The sequence below is a fragment of the Dunckerocampus dactyliophorus genome, chromosome 9, assembly GCF_027744805.1.
Source record: "Dunckerocampus dactyliophorus isolate RoL2022-P2 chromosome 9, RoL_Ddac_1.1, whole genome shotgun sequence".
Taxonomy (NCBI): Eukaryota; Metazoa; Chordata; class Actinopteri; order Syngnathiformes; family Syngnathidae; genus Dunckerocampus; species Dunckerocampus dactyliophorus.
Genome location: NC_072827.1, coordinates 26,688,584 through 26,706,701, shown reverse-complemented (window position 1 = coordinate 26,706,701; position 18,118 = coordinate 26,688,584). Strand labels below are relative to the sequence as shown.

Here is an 18,118-nt window from a genome sequence, read left to right as displayed (position 1 = left end):
GTTTCACCACAGGAATCCACAGTATTATGCCACAGCATTATGCCACAAAGTCAACAAATTCTGTTGGTAAAATGATGATGTAATGGCCAAATACAGTGGTACCTCGGTTAACGTCCACCCCGGTTAGCGCGTTTTTTCGGTTAACAACCAACATTTTTGCTGAAATTTAGCTTTGGCTTGCGTTCGCCCGCTTGTTTAGCATCCAAAATACCGTCCGGATTGTTTACATGAGATGAAATCTCACGATACACGCAATGCATTTTTGGCCGCGGGCACCATTTTAGGTTGTTTACATCAGAGTGGGTTTTCTCCGGCTACTCCGGTTTCCTCCCACATGTCCTAAAACATGCATTTTAGGTGAATTGGCATCTCTAAATTGTCCATAGGTATGAATATGAGTGTGAATGGTTGTTTTTTTTCTATACGTGCCCTGCGATTGACTGGCGACTAGTTCAGGGTGTACAAGTCAGCTGGGATAGGCTCCAGCATACCCCCGCGACACTACTGGGGATAAGCGGCATATAAAATGGCCTGCACAAAGAGAAAGGCGATGGGCGGTACTGAGACAAGGGTGCAAGACTTCCGAACTTCCGACTTTACGGCTTAAAGAGAAGACAGATTTCATAGGTATGTAAATGTGACGGGAGTGGCTCCGTCATCGGCTGCGATGCAAACTACTCCGGTTCCTGCGTATCAATCCGGCGGCACATCGAGGATGACACTCTGTGTTTCTGCCTGTCTCATTTTACATCCATAACACTCATTTCTGGTTCCAACAACATCACATAAACATTCAAATGTGCTGTAGCATGTTCACGCATACCCAGTCAAACATAGTACGTCACCACCTCACCGGCGCATCTTCTATATTCAACGGCAAGGTACATGTTGATTTGTTGTACAACGTTAATATTTAGTTTGATTATGTTTTTTACATTTTTGAAAATTGTGGTTGTAGCAGAAAGAAGACTAGCTCAGTCTACTATCACACTTTATCTCTTGTTTTTGACAACATGCTTACATGGTGTTTACACACAGACCAGCCATCAAAATAAACCAAAACCGTGAATGACGTCTGCCTGGCAATGCAGTCCAGGAATTGTTTACACAGATTAACTTAATTGCCCAAGACCTTATGCCGGTAAACTAGATTACATCAATAATCTTCTTAATCTCGATTAGACAATGGAGCATTAGCATAATGGGAGTGAGGTAGGGGTGATACAGGAGGAGGGGGATGCTGTGCTGGTGAGGGGGCAAGATGTCGCCTTCTCAGACAGTGAATAATTACTGCCTGTGTTCAGAGGCAAAATACATGGCGGGGTGGCTGCGTATAATGGCAGATTGTAGATGCACTTCTAACATGTTGCTGAGTGGTCACCCAACATGTGGTGAATGGGAGGATTGTGACTTGTCCTGGGGTAATGATTACCATGTGGCACAACATGACTACACCTCCCAGCGTTTTTTTTCCACCCTGGCAGTCACGGCTTTACTGGACCCCTCTCTTGAGTGTTCGCACACAGTATCACCATGGGAGTGCTAACAAGGAGGCAGCCATGGGACTTTGAAGCGTTTATTCTCCTTTGCACAGTTCCACTCCATATACCTGTGTGCCATTATGTTTACACCCTGCAAATTTCTCTCATTAGCAAACAGTTAGTCCCGTTAGAGGCCTTTACAGGACTGGACTAAATAAAGATGCTCTGTGAGTCGGTTTGTTTTTATTGTATAGTCAGACGTTTGATTATTGTGTGTACTTCTGATTACCAAAAGCATAGTGTAATAACTAAATAACAAGTTGGCTAGAGCCCTTTTGTTTCTTCCTAAGAATTATTTAATTGTATTTAATTATTTAATTGTATTTAATTGATCGGCATAAATAAAGCTCCTGTTCCTGGTCCTGTTCTATCTAGAGGCACAGTCCTGTTAGCCTCTATGCAGTCAAACAGACTAGGGCAGGGGTCACCAACGTGGTGCCCGTGGGCACCAGGTAGCCCCCCACGACCACATGAGGTGCCCGCAAGCCTGCTTTTCATTCAGGTTTTCAGTTAACAATGTGAGAACACTACAAAGAAATGTATTCTGAAACATAAAATGTGAGTTGTGGATACCAGCATTTTGTGAATGTTTTGGTAAAACAAGCATATTTGATTTGTTTGGGTTGAAATAAGGTACAAAAATGTGTAGCTCGTGGCCATTTTCATTTTCTAAAAGTAGCTCTCGCAAGAAAAAACGTTGGTGACCCCTGGACTAGGGGGTGTGACTACGGAATACTATCGCCGTGCAAACATGTTGCGATTAGGTAAGAGAATTTGAGTAAACTGTAGGTAATATAAATGGAGAACGAATCAGCCGTATATGCAAAAGATGACCAAACTACTTGTAAATAGGGATGCCTGGTAATATTGGTCAGCCTAAAATTTTTGTCATAAAATATATGCCAAAAGTATGTTGGTGTGTTGTTTTTTCTGCTGATACGATAAAGCAGCTGCACGTCACGCCAAATACGAAACAGAAAAACCAAAGAAGAGCACAAAACAGGAAATGACATGAAAAATAAGAACAAAACTAAAGTCCAGTGTCAGCTCAGGAACAATCACTTGGAGTCATATTCTATAACTTATATTGCAGTATTTGTCATATCTTGCACCAGTGTTTATTTGTGAAATGCATTCAGTAGCATCCCAGTATAAGAAACAATGTGTTCATTATATGATGTCGGTATCAGTAGTGAAACGCTGGACAATATCGGTACCTGTATATTAGATATTGGTAAGATATCCAATATTGAGCATCTCTAGTTGGAATCAATTTCTACTGTTGAACAGTTGTAAGCTCTGGTTGATGATTTTCCTCTCCAGTCGGAGGTGACGGTAATTATTGTGTTTTGTAAAAGTATCGATTTTGTCCTGCTGTGTGCATTGTGTACATTTTTATTTTATTTTTTTACTTTTTGCAGATGGGTGAGGGAGTTCCTCAATGAAGAAAACAAAGGCTTGGATGTTCTGGTGGACTATCTTTCTTTTGCACAGTACGCTGTCACGTAAGTCACTGCCAGTCTATTCACTGTATTGCCCCATGCTCTATATGCAGAGGTGACAACAACACAATGCTGCCATTCTGCACAGTCGCTGATGCGTCACCACACAGCACACACTACTGCCTGCTAGCTGGAAAAGTCACTCGGGCCCTTTGGCTTCTATTCAAAGATCGATGGTGGGATTATTAGTCAGTCACAAGGTCCCCTGTTCTAAGAACCTTGCACTTAAGTGATTAATTCAAACCTCCCCACCTCACCATATGTTACTATACTGGTGCACATCCTGAATGGTAGCTGTCATTGTGTATTTACCCTTGATTGGCACCACCGCAGCAGAAGAATGAAAACCAGCATACGGTAGATTAGAACTCAAACAAGGAGCTCTTTACAAAGCCTCTGCCAAATGCAACAAACTACAGATCAGTGGTTTCCAAACTTTTTACAGCCGCGTACCCCTTCAGACATTAGACTTGAATCCATGTACCCCCTACTGCTGCACAGTTAAAAAACACATTTACATTATTACATTACATTACATTTCATTACTTTGAAATATTAAACATGATTAATTGGGTAATCTAATTTCTAGTAAGTAATTCTGGTTCAAAAGTTTGTATTGTGCATGGGCACATTTTGATGAAAGTTGTAGTGCATGAGCACTGATAAATAGATAAGATGTGAATTTCTCTCTCCACTTGCAATCACTATGATTTAAATCTGCATATTAATTTGATACCAAATTGAAACGTTGACAAATATGATAAAGCGGTATCCAAAGTACAAAAACACCTACAAGCAGCGATTAAACCTCATTTTCAGGGGAATTTCCACTCTCTCATCCTAAACCGCACATACATTGACAGATTTTCACAGCGCAGGGATTGGAACACCAATATGAGATTAAACTCTTAATACACAACATAATCATCAAACTGCTTACTTATTCATACTATATAACTCACACGGAGCAATGAAGAACTTCATGCCGCGTCTCCTCCCTTCTTTCTGCTATGACGGTACGTTCTGTGCTATGAGGCCTTCAGGGGCGATCGTAATTGTGAGTGTTAGTCGCTAATTGTTTTTCATTTTTATTCACCTACACCCAATGACAACCACGCGTACCCCACTTTGGGAACCTGTGCAGTAGATACTTTTCTAATTAGGGTACAAACAAAGGGTGGATATCCATTAAGCAATTTCAAATATGACATTTAATTGTCATCAGAAAGCTTAATTTCCAGCATTCATTGGCTTGGCTAGGGAGAAAACAGTACTACTGTATGGGGCAGAATCGTTTATCATTGTGGTGTATTGGTATTAGCAAGTTCTGCACTTCCGTAACAAGAAAGAAAAATGACATAATATTGTGCATTTTGTCAAAATGACAATTTTTCACGTTGAGATATTTATTTGAATATAAAAGTGAAGACAGGACATTTGTGTTAGGCAGCTCATTTATTTTTATGGTACTGTTTATAGTTGGACTTTTTATGATCCTTTTATAGGGCACTCATTGAAATACTGGGTCACGTAAAATGCAATGCCAGAAAATGGCTGTGGTACTTTAGAACTCTTTTTTACCATAGTAATTCCATTAAAACAAATCTTCATCATTTATTTTGATCGCAGGCTGGGAGAAATCACATCTTTCCACTGCCTTCTTATGAAATATTGTTCTTTGCCCAATAAAGTTTTTAATAATCAGAAAAAAAACAATTTACTTGTCTGGTAAAACGTCTGCTGTATTAAAAAGTGCAAGAGGTGATGGTCTCGGTACACTCGGTACAGCTTTCAAATTTCAGCCATTTTTATTACAGTACAGTCCACTTCACGGTTAGAATTTTGGTGCTTCACTCTAAATCATGCCGTTTCATGGTTGACTTATTGGTAAAAAAAAAAAAAACGCATATTGAAGCGGGCTAAATGAACTAAAATACAAATATAAAAAGCATTCAAAAGACACATTCGAAGACACTGTGAATTATATGTACTATTCTACACTGGTCACTAGGTGTCAGTAATGTTACTGTGAGACACACAAACACCAAACTCAGTCGCCGGAACAACAGGCTTTTATTGCAGGTTTGAATTATCTCACAATAGGTACAATAACCTCTAATAAAAACATGGGGGCATAACCCACAGCCAGCTAAAGTACAACACTGAACCCTCAACGTCACTTCCTGTCCGCCCACCACTGTCCTAGAGAACACATTTATAGCAACACACAAGCATGAGTCTTATTTGTGTTTTAAATGGCTTATTTACTCTTATTATGTCTCATATACTAGGTAACATGAGTGTAAAGTTGATTATAGGGGTGTTATTTCATGTCTAGAGAGCTCTACTGTAATGTTGAACTGTTTAAGGTTGTAAAAAGCTTTTCTATGCTGTAACTACAAATTGATGAATGAATGAATTTATTTATGTGAATGAATTTATTTATGTGTGTGTGTGTGTGTGTGTGTATAAGGAATCCTACTTCACGGAAATGGACTTATCATGGCCGTGTCTGGAACCAATTAGCCATTACGGTGTAGACATACTGTACTCTGACAATGAGTCAACACAGTCATTGTTGCTTACAGACAAGGTCTGGAGGTGCATGAATGCTACTGGCACTGGGGAGCTGCGGTTCAAATGTAGGGAAACATGAATTCCAAAATGTACTATGACATTGGGAAACTGAGCTGCATAGCTGTTTTCCAAGATGAACTGTTTTCCGAGAGTCCCATCCACACTGCTCTCCAAGTTATATTCAAGTTTAGTTTATATAGTGTTGTCCCTTGAGAATATACAGTGTAATAAAAGTGCCTGCTGAAATGTGAATGTTCACTTTAGACTATTAAGTTGGGGTATGACATTTTTTGCTGTTGCAGTTTTCACCTTCAACGTTTGTGTTCGTGATGCGACAGGTTCGATGGAGATGGTGTTGAAAACAATCCAGATGCCCTCCTGGACAAGACCAAACCATGGAGTCGCTCCATTGAGGACCTGCATGGAGGAAGCACAATGTCATCTCCCCTCAGTAGCAACAGCATCACCCGGATGGGGCGACACTCAACAATACGGTACAATGTTTCTCACTTGAGGCATTTCACTGAGGGTTTTTTTTTTGAGACGTCACACTTTGTCATGGCGCTTTAACATACTTTTTTTGTTTTCACATGCTCTTACCATGCATGTCTTTTAGCAGCAGACAAGTAACACTGGCTTTACCCATAATTCTGACCCATGACTAATAATGATTACCTCGTGACAATGAAAACTGTTTTGTTTTTGTCCACAATATTGTACAATTTCAAATAGGAGGATTTGACAGCAGTTAATTCATAAAGCCATTCCAATATATTCTCTAATCCTCGTCATTCCCTTGATGTTTCAGTACAGCACACACGTTGACTTACATGACCTCTAATCCTTCAGTTTGAAGGGGGTAACTTGAACATGTTGTGTACAATGAGCTCTATTGAGGCAAAGAATCACATGTCTGCTATTAAAAGATGCTTGCATTATCAAGTCTACAATTTTTAACTTTTTTTTTAAAGTGAGTGACTGCAGTGCATACATCTCAAACCTTTGGCCCGCGGAAATTGTTAGGAAAATAGCATGGCAGGACCTCAACAAAGAAAGTGTAACAATCTGTGTAATACAAGCATATTTTCCAGTATTTATACTCCTCTGCTGTTATAAAACTAAAGTGGACACAGTATTATATACTGCTGCATTCGTACAAAGGGTGCCAGATTCAGACCAAAAGCAACAATAATGTAACTGTACATGACTAGGAATGACCCCACTTTAACTATAACACCGTCTGTGTAAAGTAAGACCTTTAAAGAGGCATAAGACGGTCAAAAGTGATCATTTTAACGACAGCAAAGTGTGCTGGGAAGCGTATAATCCGCCCATTCCACATCTGATAACTCTTCCAGGTTACACATCTTGGCGATTGTGATGTTTTTCTGTGGATCCAATGTGCTGTAGCTTTGACTTGGACGTTGAGGGGATGACGAGAAAGTGGTTGATCAACGATCACTTCATTGAAATGAACAACCACGCCAAAACAACCATAGTCATATGTCCGCAGCCGTCTCCTTTCTCCCTTCTCCTGGCTCATCCAATCAGCAGGCAGGATACCTTCGCCTACCTATCGAAAAATGCAAATTTCAAGCAGGAACGAACGTAAACGAACACGGATATTTTCAAAAATGCACATCTCCCCCACTTTGATGTTAAAAAAAAAAAAAGTGCAGGCACACGAGTGAAGTTTAAAAAAAAAAAAGTGCTTTCATGCACATATTGTCTGAGCCTGAAAATGCAACCACAGCTGGCTGGCGCATTATATTGGTATGTTCTAATGCCAGCATTGCGCGCTCGTGGAACCGGGATAAAAGGTATGTAGGCTGCTTACTTATCTGTCAATGCTAATGTAATCCGTTTCTGGAGGTCCTGTTTGGCCCACTACTTCAAGTAGGCTTTGAGTTTTGGCCCCATGTGCGATAGTTTCACACCCCTGCTGTAGCATGTGCAACTTTACCTGCTATTTCCTAAAATAGGCACATTCATCATTGCGTCCTGATTTTATCTATACATAAATGAGATAGCATGGTCAGAGGTTGCTTTCTCGTTGAAGTATTGGAGCATACACAGTCTGGTAAGATGCTGCCCATAGTGCATACTTTTATTACAGATTGAAGTATCCTCACTGGGGCTGACTCTGTCTTCTGTTCTGTCCTTCATAGTCTACTCATCTGTCTGCCCGTCTTCGACAGCAGGCAGGTCTTCCATATACTCAACACCCCGCCCCCCAAATCCATACAAAGGCACACTCAAATACACACAACCCCTGGCTCATTGTTCGTATACCACCCTGCTTGCGCTGCCAAGTTTATTTATTCTGCTGTCTGTGTCAGGGATGTGAATTATTTGTCCTGGCAGTCTCCCCTCCTGCGTTTCAGACAGAATTCTCCTGTCTTCGAAGCAAATAGGTTTTTCTGCCGCTATTGTTCTGTGCGCTCCCTGCGTGGCTCCCCTGAATGCCATCCGCCACAGTTTCCATGCAAAGGCCCTGTAGGAGCTAGAGACTAGACACAAACAGTAACAGCAGATTGGATAGTCACTCAAAAGTAACTGCAGTGTTTCATTGTTCTAGAATGTCATTATGCCAATATAGTCACTGACAAAAGCAATGTATCTAATTGACTTGTGATTGTTCCAAACTGCAATCCTGAAGGACACAGAGCTCGCTCAACTGTCCAAAGTGCTCTCAAATGAGACGGTATGTCTTTTCTTCATATAGATGAGTGGAAGCACGATCACTAGATGTGTTAGTCTGTGTTCATTGTCACTTTATCTACTGGTAGTTGTAATATGTACGATGTTGTTGTTATAGAACCCTTTAGTCGAACCCTTTACTAATTCCTTGACATTCTACCTACACAATCAGTGTGGACTTTATGTACATAGGAAGAGAAGTCTGAGTGAGTGGGCTTCGTAGAAAAGGATTTCTTTAAGGAGTTGGGGGTTTGGGGCCTTGTTCAAGACCTGACACCTTCTTCCATCACCCATTCCCAATTCCTATGCTTTGAACTGTAAAGAGATTGAAACCTACTGCACTGTAGTCTCCAAGCAAAACTGATCTATTGTCACCCTACTTAGTTTTATTTTTTTTGTTTTCACCTTGTTCAAGTTCTGGGAATTACCGTATTGACCTGAATATGAGCTGGTATTTTGTTACCCTTGAAAAAAGTCTGCAAAGGACCCGTCCACTTCTATTCGGGTTCGAGACATTTATATGTGCAAACCAACAGGTGGCTCCCCAAACAACTTGTCCACAAATGAGTTAGAGCTTTCATGTCACTCATACGCATCAGTGACCTGGAGAGATGCAGCAACGACACAGGAGGAGAAAGTGTCTCAATGGTTGGGGATGTTAGCAAAGAGCAGATGAGGAGTTAAGGTGCAAATTTTAAGATAATACCAGTTGCTATTTCACTGATATTGAAAACATTATTTTTTTGCCTTTTTTGTCATTGACTTTGTCTAAAAATGGGAAAATTCAGGGTTGTCTTATATTCGAGTCAATACGGTAACTTTTTTTTTTAATCAAACTGGCTAAATAAACTAGGTGATAGCACCTGTTGCATGAGCTTGATGCCCTGAAAATGTGCTACGGTGTGAAGTTGGGGAAAAAGTCTGGTTGTATCAGTCTTAATCATTTTATTAATTAGTGAGTGTTTGGGCTAGATCGGGGGTGTCCAAACTGTTTCATACTAAAAAATCAAAGGATGTAAAGGGCCACTTATATATTTATTACTTGTAGATATTTTTATATGTATTTATATGCGTATATAAATATTTGTATATATTATTTTTATATAGTTGTGTATTTTTTAATTTGGAAAAAAGGCAACAAAAACACACACATATATATATATACTATATATATATTTAAAGGCTAATTGAATTGTTAGTGTCAACATTTCAGCTCAAGTTTATTTCTACAATGTGCCGCGGGCCACACTTGGTGGATGTCCCTGGACTACACCCTTCGTAGTCAATGCATGTAAATTCCTCATGTTGTCAAGACATTTTGGACAATCATATGCTTTGTTGGAATTGTTTCTGTTCCAAACAAACCCAAGAAAGTTGGGGGGAAAAAACACCCACATTGACACCTATGAGCATTAGTACAGCAACTGACCCGTAACTCCCTCCTTAGACAGCATCCATTGTTTTATCCATAGTATTGCTTGTTCTTCACACACAGTTGTAGCCACCTTTGTTTTCCACTCTGCACTTAAACTACTACAAGTAGCTGTGTTTCATGTCTCATATGAAGTTTGTTCGGGTGGCTGCAGACAAGTCAAAGCAAGCTGAAGTTATGACGCTTTACCAGCATTGCGCAATCATTTATCGTGATTCTGATTTCAGATGGAGGAATTTAGTCTGCACATTTTCTTCTGTGTGTGTCACACATGGATGTTGCGCAATGAGGAGAGGAGTAGCCTTAAGGATTGTTTTGTTTCTCCACCATTATGGAGTGTAGGTACCACACCTAGTTCTTTTCAGCTGTTTACTACATGAGGACTATTCGACCAACTTGCCGACTATATTTCTATCTTTAAAGTAAAGTGCCACTCTTGACACACGCTTATGTTGTGACTCACACAGGATCACGCCTCATGCAAGGAGGCTGACATGAGCTGGCGAATTTGTCACCAGTAGCCTGAAGATGCATTTTTCCCAGTGGCTGGTAATTGAACCATGCGACTTCAATCTGAAAATAAACACTGTTGCCCTGAGTGGCTTTTTCCATTACCAGTCGCAATGCTGCTTTGACATTTAACTTTATTGTGAGTGCTGCACTCGGAGAAAAGATTTCATCCTTGTTTTGTCTGTATGCAAATTCACAAGGTGCTGTTTTTATTTGTACTGCTGTGAAATTAAATTAAATGAAAAGGTTTAACAGGGAGAATCATGTGGGCTAGGCTATAGGTTATATGGCGTTTGTATTGGTCCATGTAAGGTGGATGAAGAGGTGACATGTAATGGGGGGTGGGGAGATCTCCTCCATAAATGCAGTCTGTTTTCTGCAGTCTTTGTTGTGATCCAATTACTATAGTAACAACTTCTCAAAATTCTTTAAAATTGCAGTTGTAACACGTTGCCCAGTCGGAGGACGCTGAAGAACTCCAGGCTGGTCTGCAAGAAAGATGACGTCCACGTCTGCATCATGTGCCTGCGCGCTGTCATGAACTACCAGGTCCTTCACACTATTCTCACCAAAACACAACAAACTAAATATGTATATTGCAATATATTGCATCATTATCTTTACTATTATTCAAGCAAATTTTTATGAAGAACAGTGTGACCTTTGTGTAAATCAAGTTTTACTTTGTTGTTTATTGATTATAGCTGAGAGAAAAACAAACATGAGATGTGCCAGTAGTAATTATCCTTTCATGATGGAAAGCCATTATTATGTCCTCTTTCAAACATTGCGGACAGGCCTGCTTAATAAGTCAAACTTGCATGTATAACATCATTCTCATAACTCCTGTTTGTGTGTGGATTTGTACATTTCTAAAATAGTGAACGCAGTGTTCCCTCGCTACATCGTGGTTCGCCTTTTGTGGATTCGCTGTATCGCAAATTTTTTAAGTGCAGTTTTGCCTGTTTTTTTTTACAGCTTATTAACGTGCAACGTGTTCTGTGTCCTTGTGGTGTATTAGAGCGACCTATCGGTGTTCTGTTGTATGTGTTATTGTATTTACTACTGCTACCAGTAGAGGGTGTTGTATACTCGTGTTGAAGACGTGTGCAGCGCCACCTCGTCTCATTATGTGCTTATGTTCCTGTACGAGCATATAAGGAACCCACAGTAGGCAATAACCGGCTAAATATAGAGCCACAACAGTTCTTATTTGCTAAGGGAGAACCCAGCCATTGTGTTCTGCGTACTGATTGGCTGTAGATCATATGCCAATCAATCTCCTTCGCGCCATCGTTAGCAAACTAGCTAAGTGCGTGAGCGGCTTGCTAACCGCCAATAAACAATAGAAGAAGCAGCAGCAGCAGCTAACCGGATAAATGAATCTTCGGTTCAAGGAGTAGGACGAGGAGGACGACGACGGCAGGAGCAATATGTTTTAACAAGGATACAAAAACGCTACTGCCGAATGGCACCAGGACGAAGCACAGTCAGAGGAGTGAATATACGTGAGTCACTTCATAATTTATTGTGTCCAACCTAGTAGATTGATCATTAAAATTCAAACAAAATTTGAACTTTTAAAGTGTGAAATGTGAGAAAATGTTAATGCCCGTCCAAGAAAAGTGTATAAAGTGTACTGTGAGGGGTTTTACAGCCTTAAAACTTATATAACAACTAAACAAATAAAGTTGGCTACTTCGCGGATTTCACTTATTGCGGGCTATTTTGGGAACCTATCCCCCGCAATAAAAAAGGAAACACTAATCATCTTTTTACTCGTAAAAAAAAAGTTAAATGGCTGTATTAGCATTTCATCAAACTATTATTATAGAAATAGGATGAAAAAATATTTTTCAAGTTTTTTTTGGTACGCTTTAATGCATTATGTACGAGAAGACCACTTGGCCAAGTTTTCCCATATTCATTATCATCAATCTCTATATACTAATATTGATTGTTGCACAACTACTGTATTGTATATTATTATCATTAGAAAAATATGACATTATCATACAGTACATGCACACTATTTCTCTGAAATGTAATTGATTGTTCTCCTTGTTTTACATTACCAGTTGATTAATGTCTCTGTCATTTATGTTCCCTATTCCAGTACGGCTTCAACATGGTTATGTCCCACCTAAATGCTGTGAATGAAATTGCACTAAGTCTCAACAATAAAAACCCAAGGTAAGTCAAAATACGTTTGAAAGTGAAACTAAATATGGTGACAGATACCAGAAGGACTCACTTTATGTGACACTTGCCGACCTCTGGGGTTGAAGTACTCTCTCACTTGTGGATGTGAAACCCTGTCACATCTCCTTTCACATCATGTCACCCAGGGGAGATCCTGACGACACACACACGTTCACACACATGACTGGTTTCAATCATTTCCTGTCGACTAACCTTACCTAAACCCAACAAGCTGTGCGGCCCCAAAGGCGAGATGAGGCCTCACAGTGTTAGTGTGTAAACCGATTTATGACATTAATAGAAACTGGCTTTGTTTTTGGTTTTCACACACATTTTCCACTCACCGGCAAAAGAATTAGGAACACGGCTTTTACCCTAATGATGTACTGGAGCTGACTAATGAATTCTGACTTTACAAAAATAAATTAGAATGATAGATCTTTACAGAAGGTTCAAATGCTAACAAAAGTTTAAAAAAGCATAGCGCTGCATTTGTTTTCATTGGTTTGTAGAAGGCCACTTCCTGGTTTAAGGAATTTAAAGTAAGATGAGAGGACCATACCATTTTTGATGAAATAAAAATAATAAAATAGCAAAAAGAGAAAATAAATGCCTGTAACACACCTGGAAAAAATATAGAGCACCATATTTTGGTTTGTCAGTTGTCACCTACTTTCTGTGAGAACGAAATGTCAAACTGAGAAATAACAAAAATCAATCTGCATTTTTATCTGGATTTTCACCAACAACTAAAGAGTTCCTTATTTCATGGGAGTAGATGTGTAATTTTTTTAATAATGCTGCTAACAAACCGTCAAACTGAGATATAAACCAGTGATTTTCAGCCAGGTCATGGACCCGTTTTCAGTAGGTCTCGGCCTTTGCCATGAGGACCATGAGTACCCCCTCATTCATGTGTGTTGGTAATTATCCAAAAGTAGAAAAACACAACTGTTGTGATTTTGGCGCAGCTGTGCCCCAGTATTGGCTTCCTGGGGAAACTAGTGGTAGCGCACACGTTCCATTTTATTGACTGGCTTAATATAAAATGACTGAGAACATTTACCCATGGTTGGGAATCGCTGGTTTACAGCATACTGCTCAACTCTGATGCTGCAGGGGCCCGAGATGGCCGCTAGCTAGTGAGCTAACCAGTTAGCCGCACATTTATTTGTTCTAAACATAGCCCTTTAAGCGCCAAAGTCGCAAAATTGCAACAAGCAACATTGCTGAACTTAACAAGGCATTTCTGCAAATATGGTGCCTCATGTAGTTAATACTGCCTTTTGACAAACTGTTCTTACTTGCATTTATTATCTCCCATGTTTTAACAGAACCAAAGCTCTGGTCTTGGAGCTCCTGGCGGCAGTTTGTCTCGTGAGGGGAGGCCATGAAATCATCCTTGCTGCATTTGACAACTTCAAGGAGGTATGAGCGCGAGCGTCAGACGGTGACTCAGCCTGCAGCAATGCTTCTTGGATAGCATAGAGTAAACAGTTATTGGTCAACAAATTACAGACACTCGTGTAGCTGCCACACACAAGAGGACCCACATGGCCGCTATAGAAGACAGTTAAGTGTGTTAACTGGGTTTGGCACACACATAAAGGCTCAGAATAGCAGAGAGACAGATGTAAGCGACAGCCTTCTCTGACCTTTGCTCGACTCTGAACTGTTTCGGGCAAAAAAGGAGAGTTTCTGACAGTGGGCGAAGGCTGGGGTTTGTAGCATGTGTCATGGAAGCACGGGTCCGCTGCAGTCAATGCAAAATTTACCCCTGGATGAAAAATTGAGTGTCACATTCAGTCGCACCAGCATAAGTGGCAGAATAAGCTTCAGCTCATTGTAGCTCATCTCTTAAAGTCAGAAGGTGTGAATAATGAAGAGCCTTTTCGCAGCGTGCTGAAAGGAATAGTTTGAATTTTTTAAGTTAGAATATTAAAAGTGACTCTTAAAAGCATAGTGTTGTTAAATCCACTTTGCTCAGTGACTTTGATAGTCAGTTTCAGTCTCCGAGCTCAAAAGAGATTTTTAGATTTGATGTCCCTAACTGACTGCATTTTCGATTCCTCATCATTGGTCAAGTCCACCATTGCCCTCCAGATGAACTGTACAGCTTTTTTCTCTGCCTTTTTGAAAATTAAGTTAAAAAAAGAGCTCAGCACAGCAAGCATGTACAGTCGTCCCCTCACCACATCGTGGTTTGAATTTTCCGGCTTTTTAAAAATACATGAATAAATCAGGCTGTTTCATGATTGAATACGGCCTATTATTAGTAAAAAAAATCTGCATAAGTTAGCAAATTTCACACATTGTTTTGCCTAGATCAAGCATTTTCAAGCATAAAAATGGCCAAATGAACTAAAATGTAAATATAAGGCATTCAGAAGATGCATTCGAAGACACGATGCCATGCAATATTATGCACTGGTCACTAGGTGTCAGTAATGCTACTATTATGTTCAGTGATCTTAACTTGATGGCGGGAACAACAGACTTTTATTGCATGTTTGGATGATCTCACATCAGGCACAATAATAATAACATAATAATCACAATCATAATAATAACACTGGTTTTTGTTGTGGCCATAATCCACTCTAAGCTAAAAGTCAACTCTGAACCCCTACGTCACACTTTACGTCCTCCACACGTATGGAACACATTTATAGCAACACACACAAGCACAAGGCTTATTGATTGTCTTAAATGGCTTATTTTCTCTGATTATATCTACTGTATTGGGAAACAGTGTTGTTTTGATGAAGGAATGATCTGTATAGTTTTCTGGTCTGGCCTGGCACATACTGTATACTAGTCAGTGCATCCAGTCAAGAAACTAATTACAGGCTCTAGCTTAGAAAATGCATAAATTTGTCACAGCACCACGTAAAAAGACCAGCTCTCATTTAGCACACTATAAATTAACTCTTTTAATGCACAACATTATCATCAAACTTGCTTATTTTTTCAGATGACACACACAAGACAATGAACAACTTTGCGCTCTGTCTTCCTTCTTCCACACTGTACCCCCTGCACTGTGCAGTCGCTGTTCACATGATGAGGCGTTCAAGCGCAATGCGTAACGCTGGGTGTTCGGCTTTCAGACATCAATGTAGTCGTGCTGTTTTTAATTTTGATTCATGTGCCACCATGACAATTTGTATGCCCCTGTGGGTACGCATACTCCACTTTGGGAACCTTGGCTTTAGAAGACATGCCAGCATACATTTAATGCCCAAAAGTTTTATATTCAACGATATTCAACGAGATTGGGTCCACGAGAACGAAACAAGACATGATTTTCACATTAATTGGAACAAATTAATTGGGCTCACTATGCTCATTATTAATATTTCCACAGGTGGGGTTTGACATTTGGCTTTGCAATAATCTTTTTAATTTCAAGTACAATACCTTGCATTGCTCATCATGAGGCTCCCTTGCTGTGCTGTGTGTGTATGCTAGCAGCCAAGAGGTCTCACTCACTTTAGGCGCTGAATCAATGCACAGAGTGGACCCTCTTCCTGCCTGTTGAAGGCGAGAGACGAGGAAAACAGACATGCATGTACATGGCAATATATTTGAAAGCCGGACAATTATTGTGTTCATTTTCATTTATTGTGTGATTAATTTATTATCGCGAGACCTTTTTTTCTGGACAAGAAATCTTGTCACATTTTAATCTTGCGAGATCTTGTGACACGAGATCTTGTCACATCTCTATTCATTGTTCAACAAATGCTCAATGATTTATGGCCAGTTTGTTGCCAAGTCCCATCTGTGCCCCTTTGGTTAGTGGGTGGCCATGTTTTTCAACCAAACTTGCTCAAATTTTACACACATGTGCTTGTCAGTCCCCTAAAGGTATATGCCAAATTTCATAGTGATTGAGACCAACACCCTAAAGTTGGGGCTGTTTTGTATAGAGCACATTGAATTGTGTAAGTGAATCCGACTTGTGGGGTCAAACTTCGGTGTTTAGTAATACACCACGTTGGTGCTCTTTGTCAGAAAAATAATAGCGCGGGCAACACAGTAGGAGTGCATGCTTTGGCTTGTGGTTTTGCATGGTTTGTCTGAAATCCTTTATGCAAATTAGTCATTGATTGCTATCCATCCCATTAAAATGGATGCATGTTCATCTCTGGCTTTGTTGGCGTAATGATATCAGTACGTAAGTGATGAGGTTTGCTTTGCAGGTTTGCGTGGAGACGCAGCGGTTTGAGAGGCTAATGGAGTATTTCAAGAACGAAGACAACAACATTGATTTCATGGTACGCGTACGTCACGCACACACACACACAATTCTAACAACTATTGATCGCGAGCCCTCAGAGTCCTCAATCAGCAAGTAAATCGCAAGCAGCTTGAGCAGCTTTTTGAGCGGGTGAATCCTTCGGTGATGCATTTTATTTTATTTGTATATTATTGTAAACTGGCATACAGCACTGTTTTAAGTATGTAGGTGATGAAACGCCCAAAAATGATGATTGATAAATATGATCTTTTATCACTGCAGATATGTTGTGATGCTGATTTCTAACTGAAACATTCAACACCACCAAGACAAATATGTCTCCTTTCAAGCCTTCTCATTTTTATCATCAAGCTAACAGAAGTGCATCACATGTGCAGCCCATGCCAAGTCTATTATTTCCTGGCTGAAGGGGGGCTAATGAGCAGATCAGAATAAAATACACTCTGAAGAAAGAGCCAGCTTGGGCCCCTTTAAGTGTCTTCATTCATGGAGACTATATTATAAATGTTTGCAAAAGGATCACTGAGGGAAAAGTAGCAGGGGATGTGTGACTGCAGCACTAAAGCAAACAGACAAAGCCGCTTTGCAACAAGATGAGCACATTAATGTCGCTAAAGCGTGTATTAGGATGTAAGCAAGTGTGTGTTTACATCTGTATCGCGATCAGTTCATGCAAAGGTAGCCCATTGTGTTTGGATCACTTTAATCTGCCAGATAAGCTACTCTGTCACCCGTGCAAGCAAAACACAACAGCGAGGCTTTACTAAATCACACTGGTATCAATAGATTATGTTTAGAACCTTTTGTTACCATTACCCCACCACATGGTGCTATTTTTATTGTTTTCATTATTTATGTTACACTTAATACATAGCAGTGATTTAATTGCAATGAAAAGCATTCGGACATTTACTGAATCCTTCTTTACTCGTGATGTCTTGTTTGTTGTAGGTGGCTTGCATGCAGTTCATCAACATTGTCGTGCACTCGGTGGAGGACATGAACTTTCGGGTTCATCTCCAGTACGACTTCACCAAGCTGTCTCTGGATGAATTCTTAGACGTGAGTTGAAACGCTTCTGTGCTCAGTGTTGTCATGGCTGCACCTGGGAGACAGTAACCACTTGAAACGCTGTTAATAAGGTTTTTCAATCCAAGCCATTTATGTGTCTATTTTGTAGAAACTCAAGCACACAGAGAGCGATAAGCTGCAGGTTCAGATCCAGGCCTACTTGGACAATGTATTTGACGTCGGCGCCCTCCTGGAGGATGCCGAGACCAAAAACGCAGCCCTGGAGCGTGTTGAGGAGCTGGAAGAAAATATGTCACATGTGAGTGTTCACTCGTTCATGGAAGCACTTTGTTTATTATTGTCAAAAATGTAAGAATGT

The 18,118-nt window shown here is 40.2% G+C and overlaps 1 protein-coding gene across 14 annotated transcripts in view; it reads left to right on the top strand.

Moving 5' to 3' along the window:
- fmnl2a (formin-like 2a) overlaps nt 1-18,118 on the top strand; it is a 68,037-nt gene that overhangs the window by 33,589 nt on the left and 16,330 nt on the right. For 6 of the 14 annotated variants that reach the window (XM_054786424.1, XM_054786427.1, XM_054786423.1 and 3 more), the window contains 10 exons: nt 2,963-3,046; nt 5,959-6,114; nt 7,789-7,821; nt 8,280-8,324; nt 10,703-10,811; nt 12,379-12,455; nt 13,799-13,892; nt 16,670-16,744; nt 17,680-17,790; nt 17,909-18,058. In XM_054786424.1, the coding sequence (XP_054642399.1) occupies nt 2,963-3,046; nt 5,959-6,114; nt 7,789-7,821; nt 8,280-8,324; nt 10,703-10,811; nt 12,379-12,455; nt 13,799-13,892; nt 16,670-16,744; nt 17,680-17,790; nt 17,909-18,058 (934 nt within the window). The remainder of the gene's footprint in view (nt 1-2,962; nt 3,047-5,958; nt 6,115-7,788; nt 7,822-8,279; nt 8,325-10,702; nt 10,812-12,378; nt 12,456-13,798; nt 13,893-16,669; nt 16,745-17,679; nt 17,791-17,908; nt 18,059-18,118) is intronic. The other 8 variants (XM_054786431.1, XM_054786433.1, XM_054786430.1 and 5 more) reach the window with 3 other exon arrangements.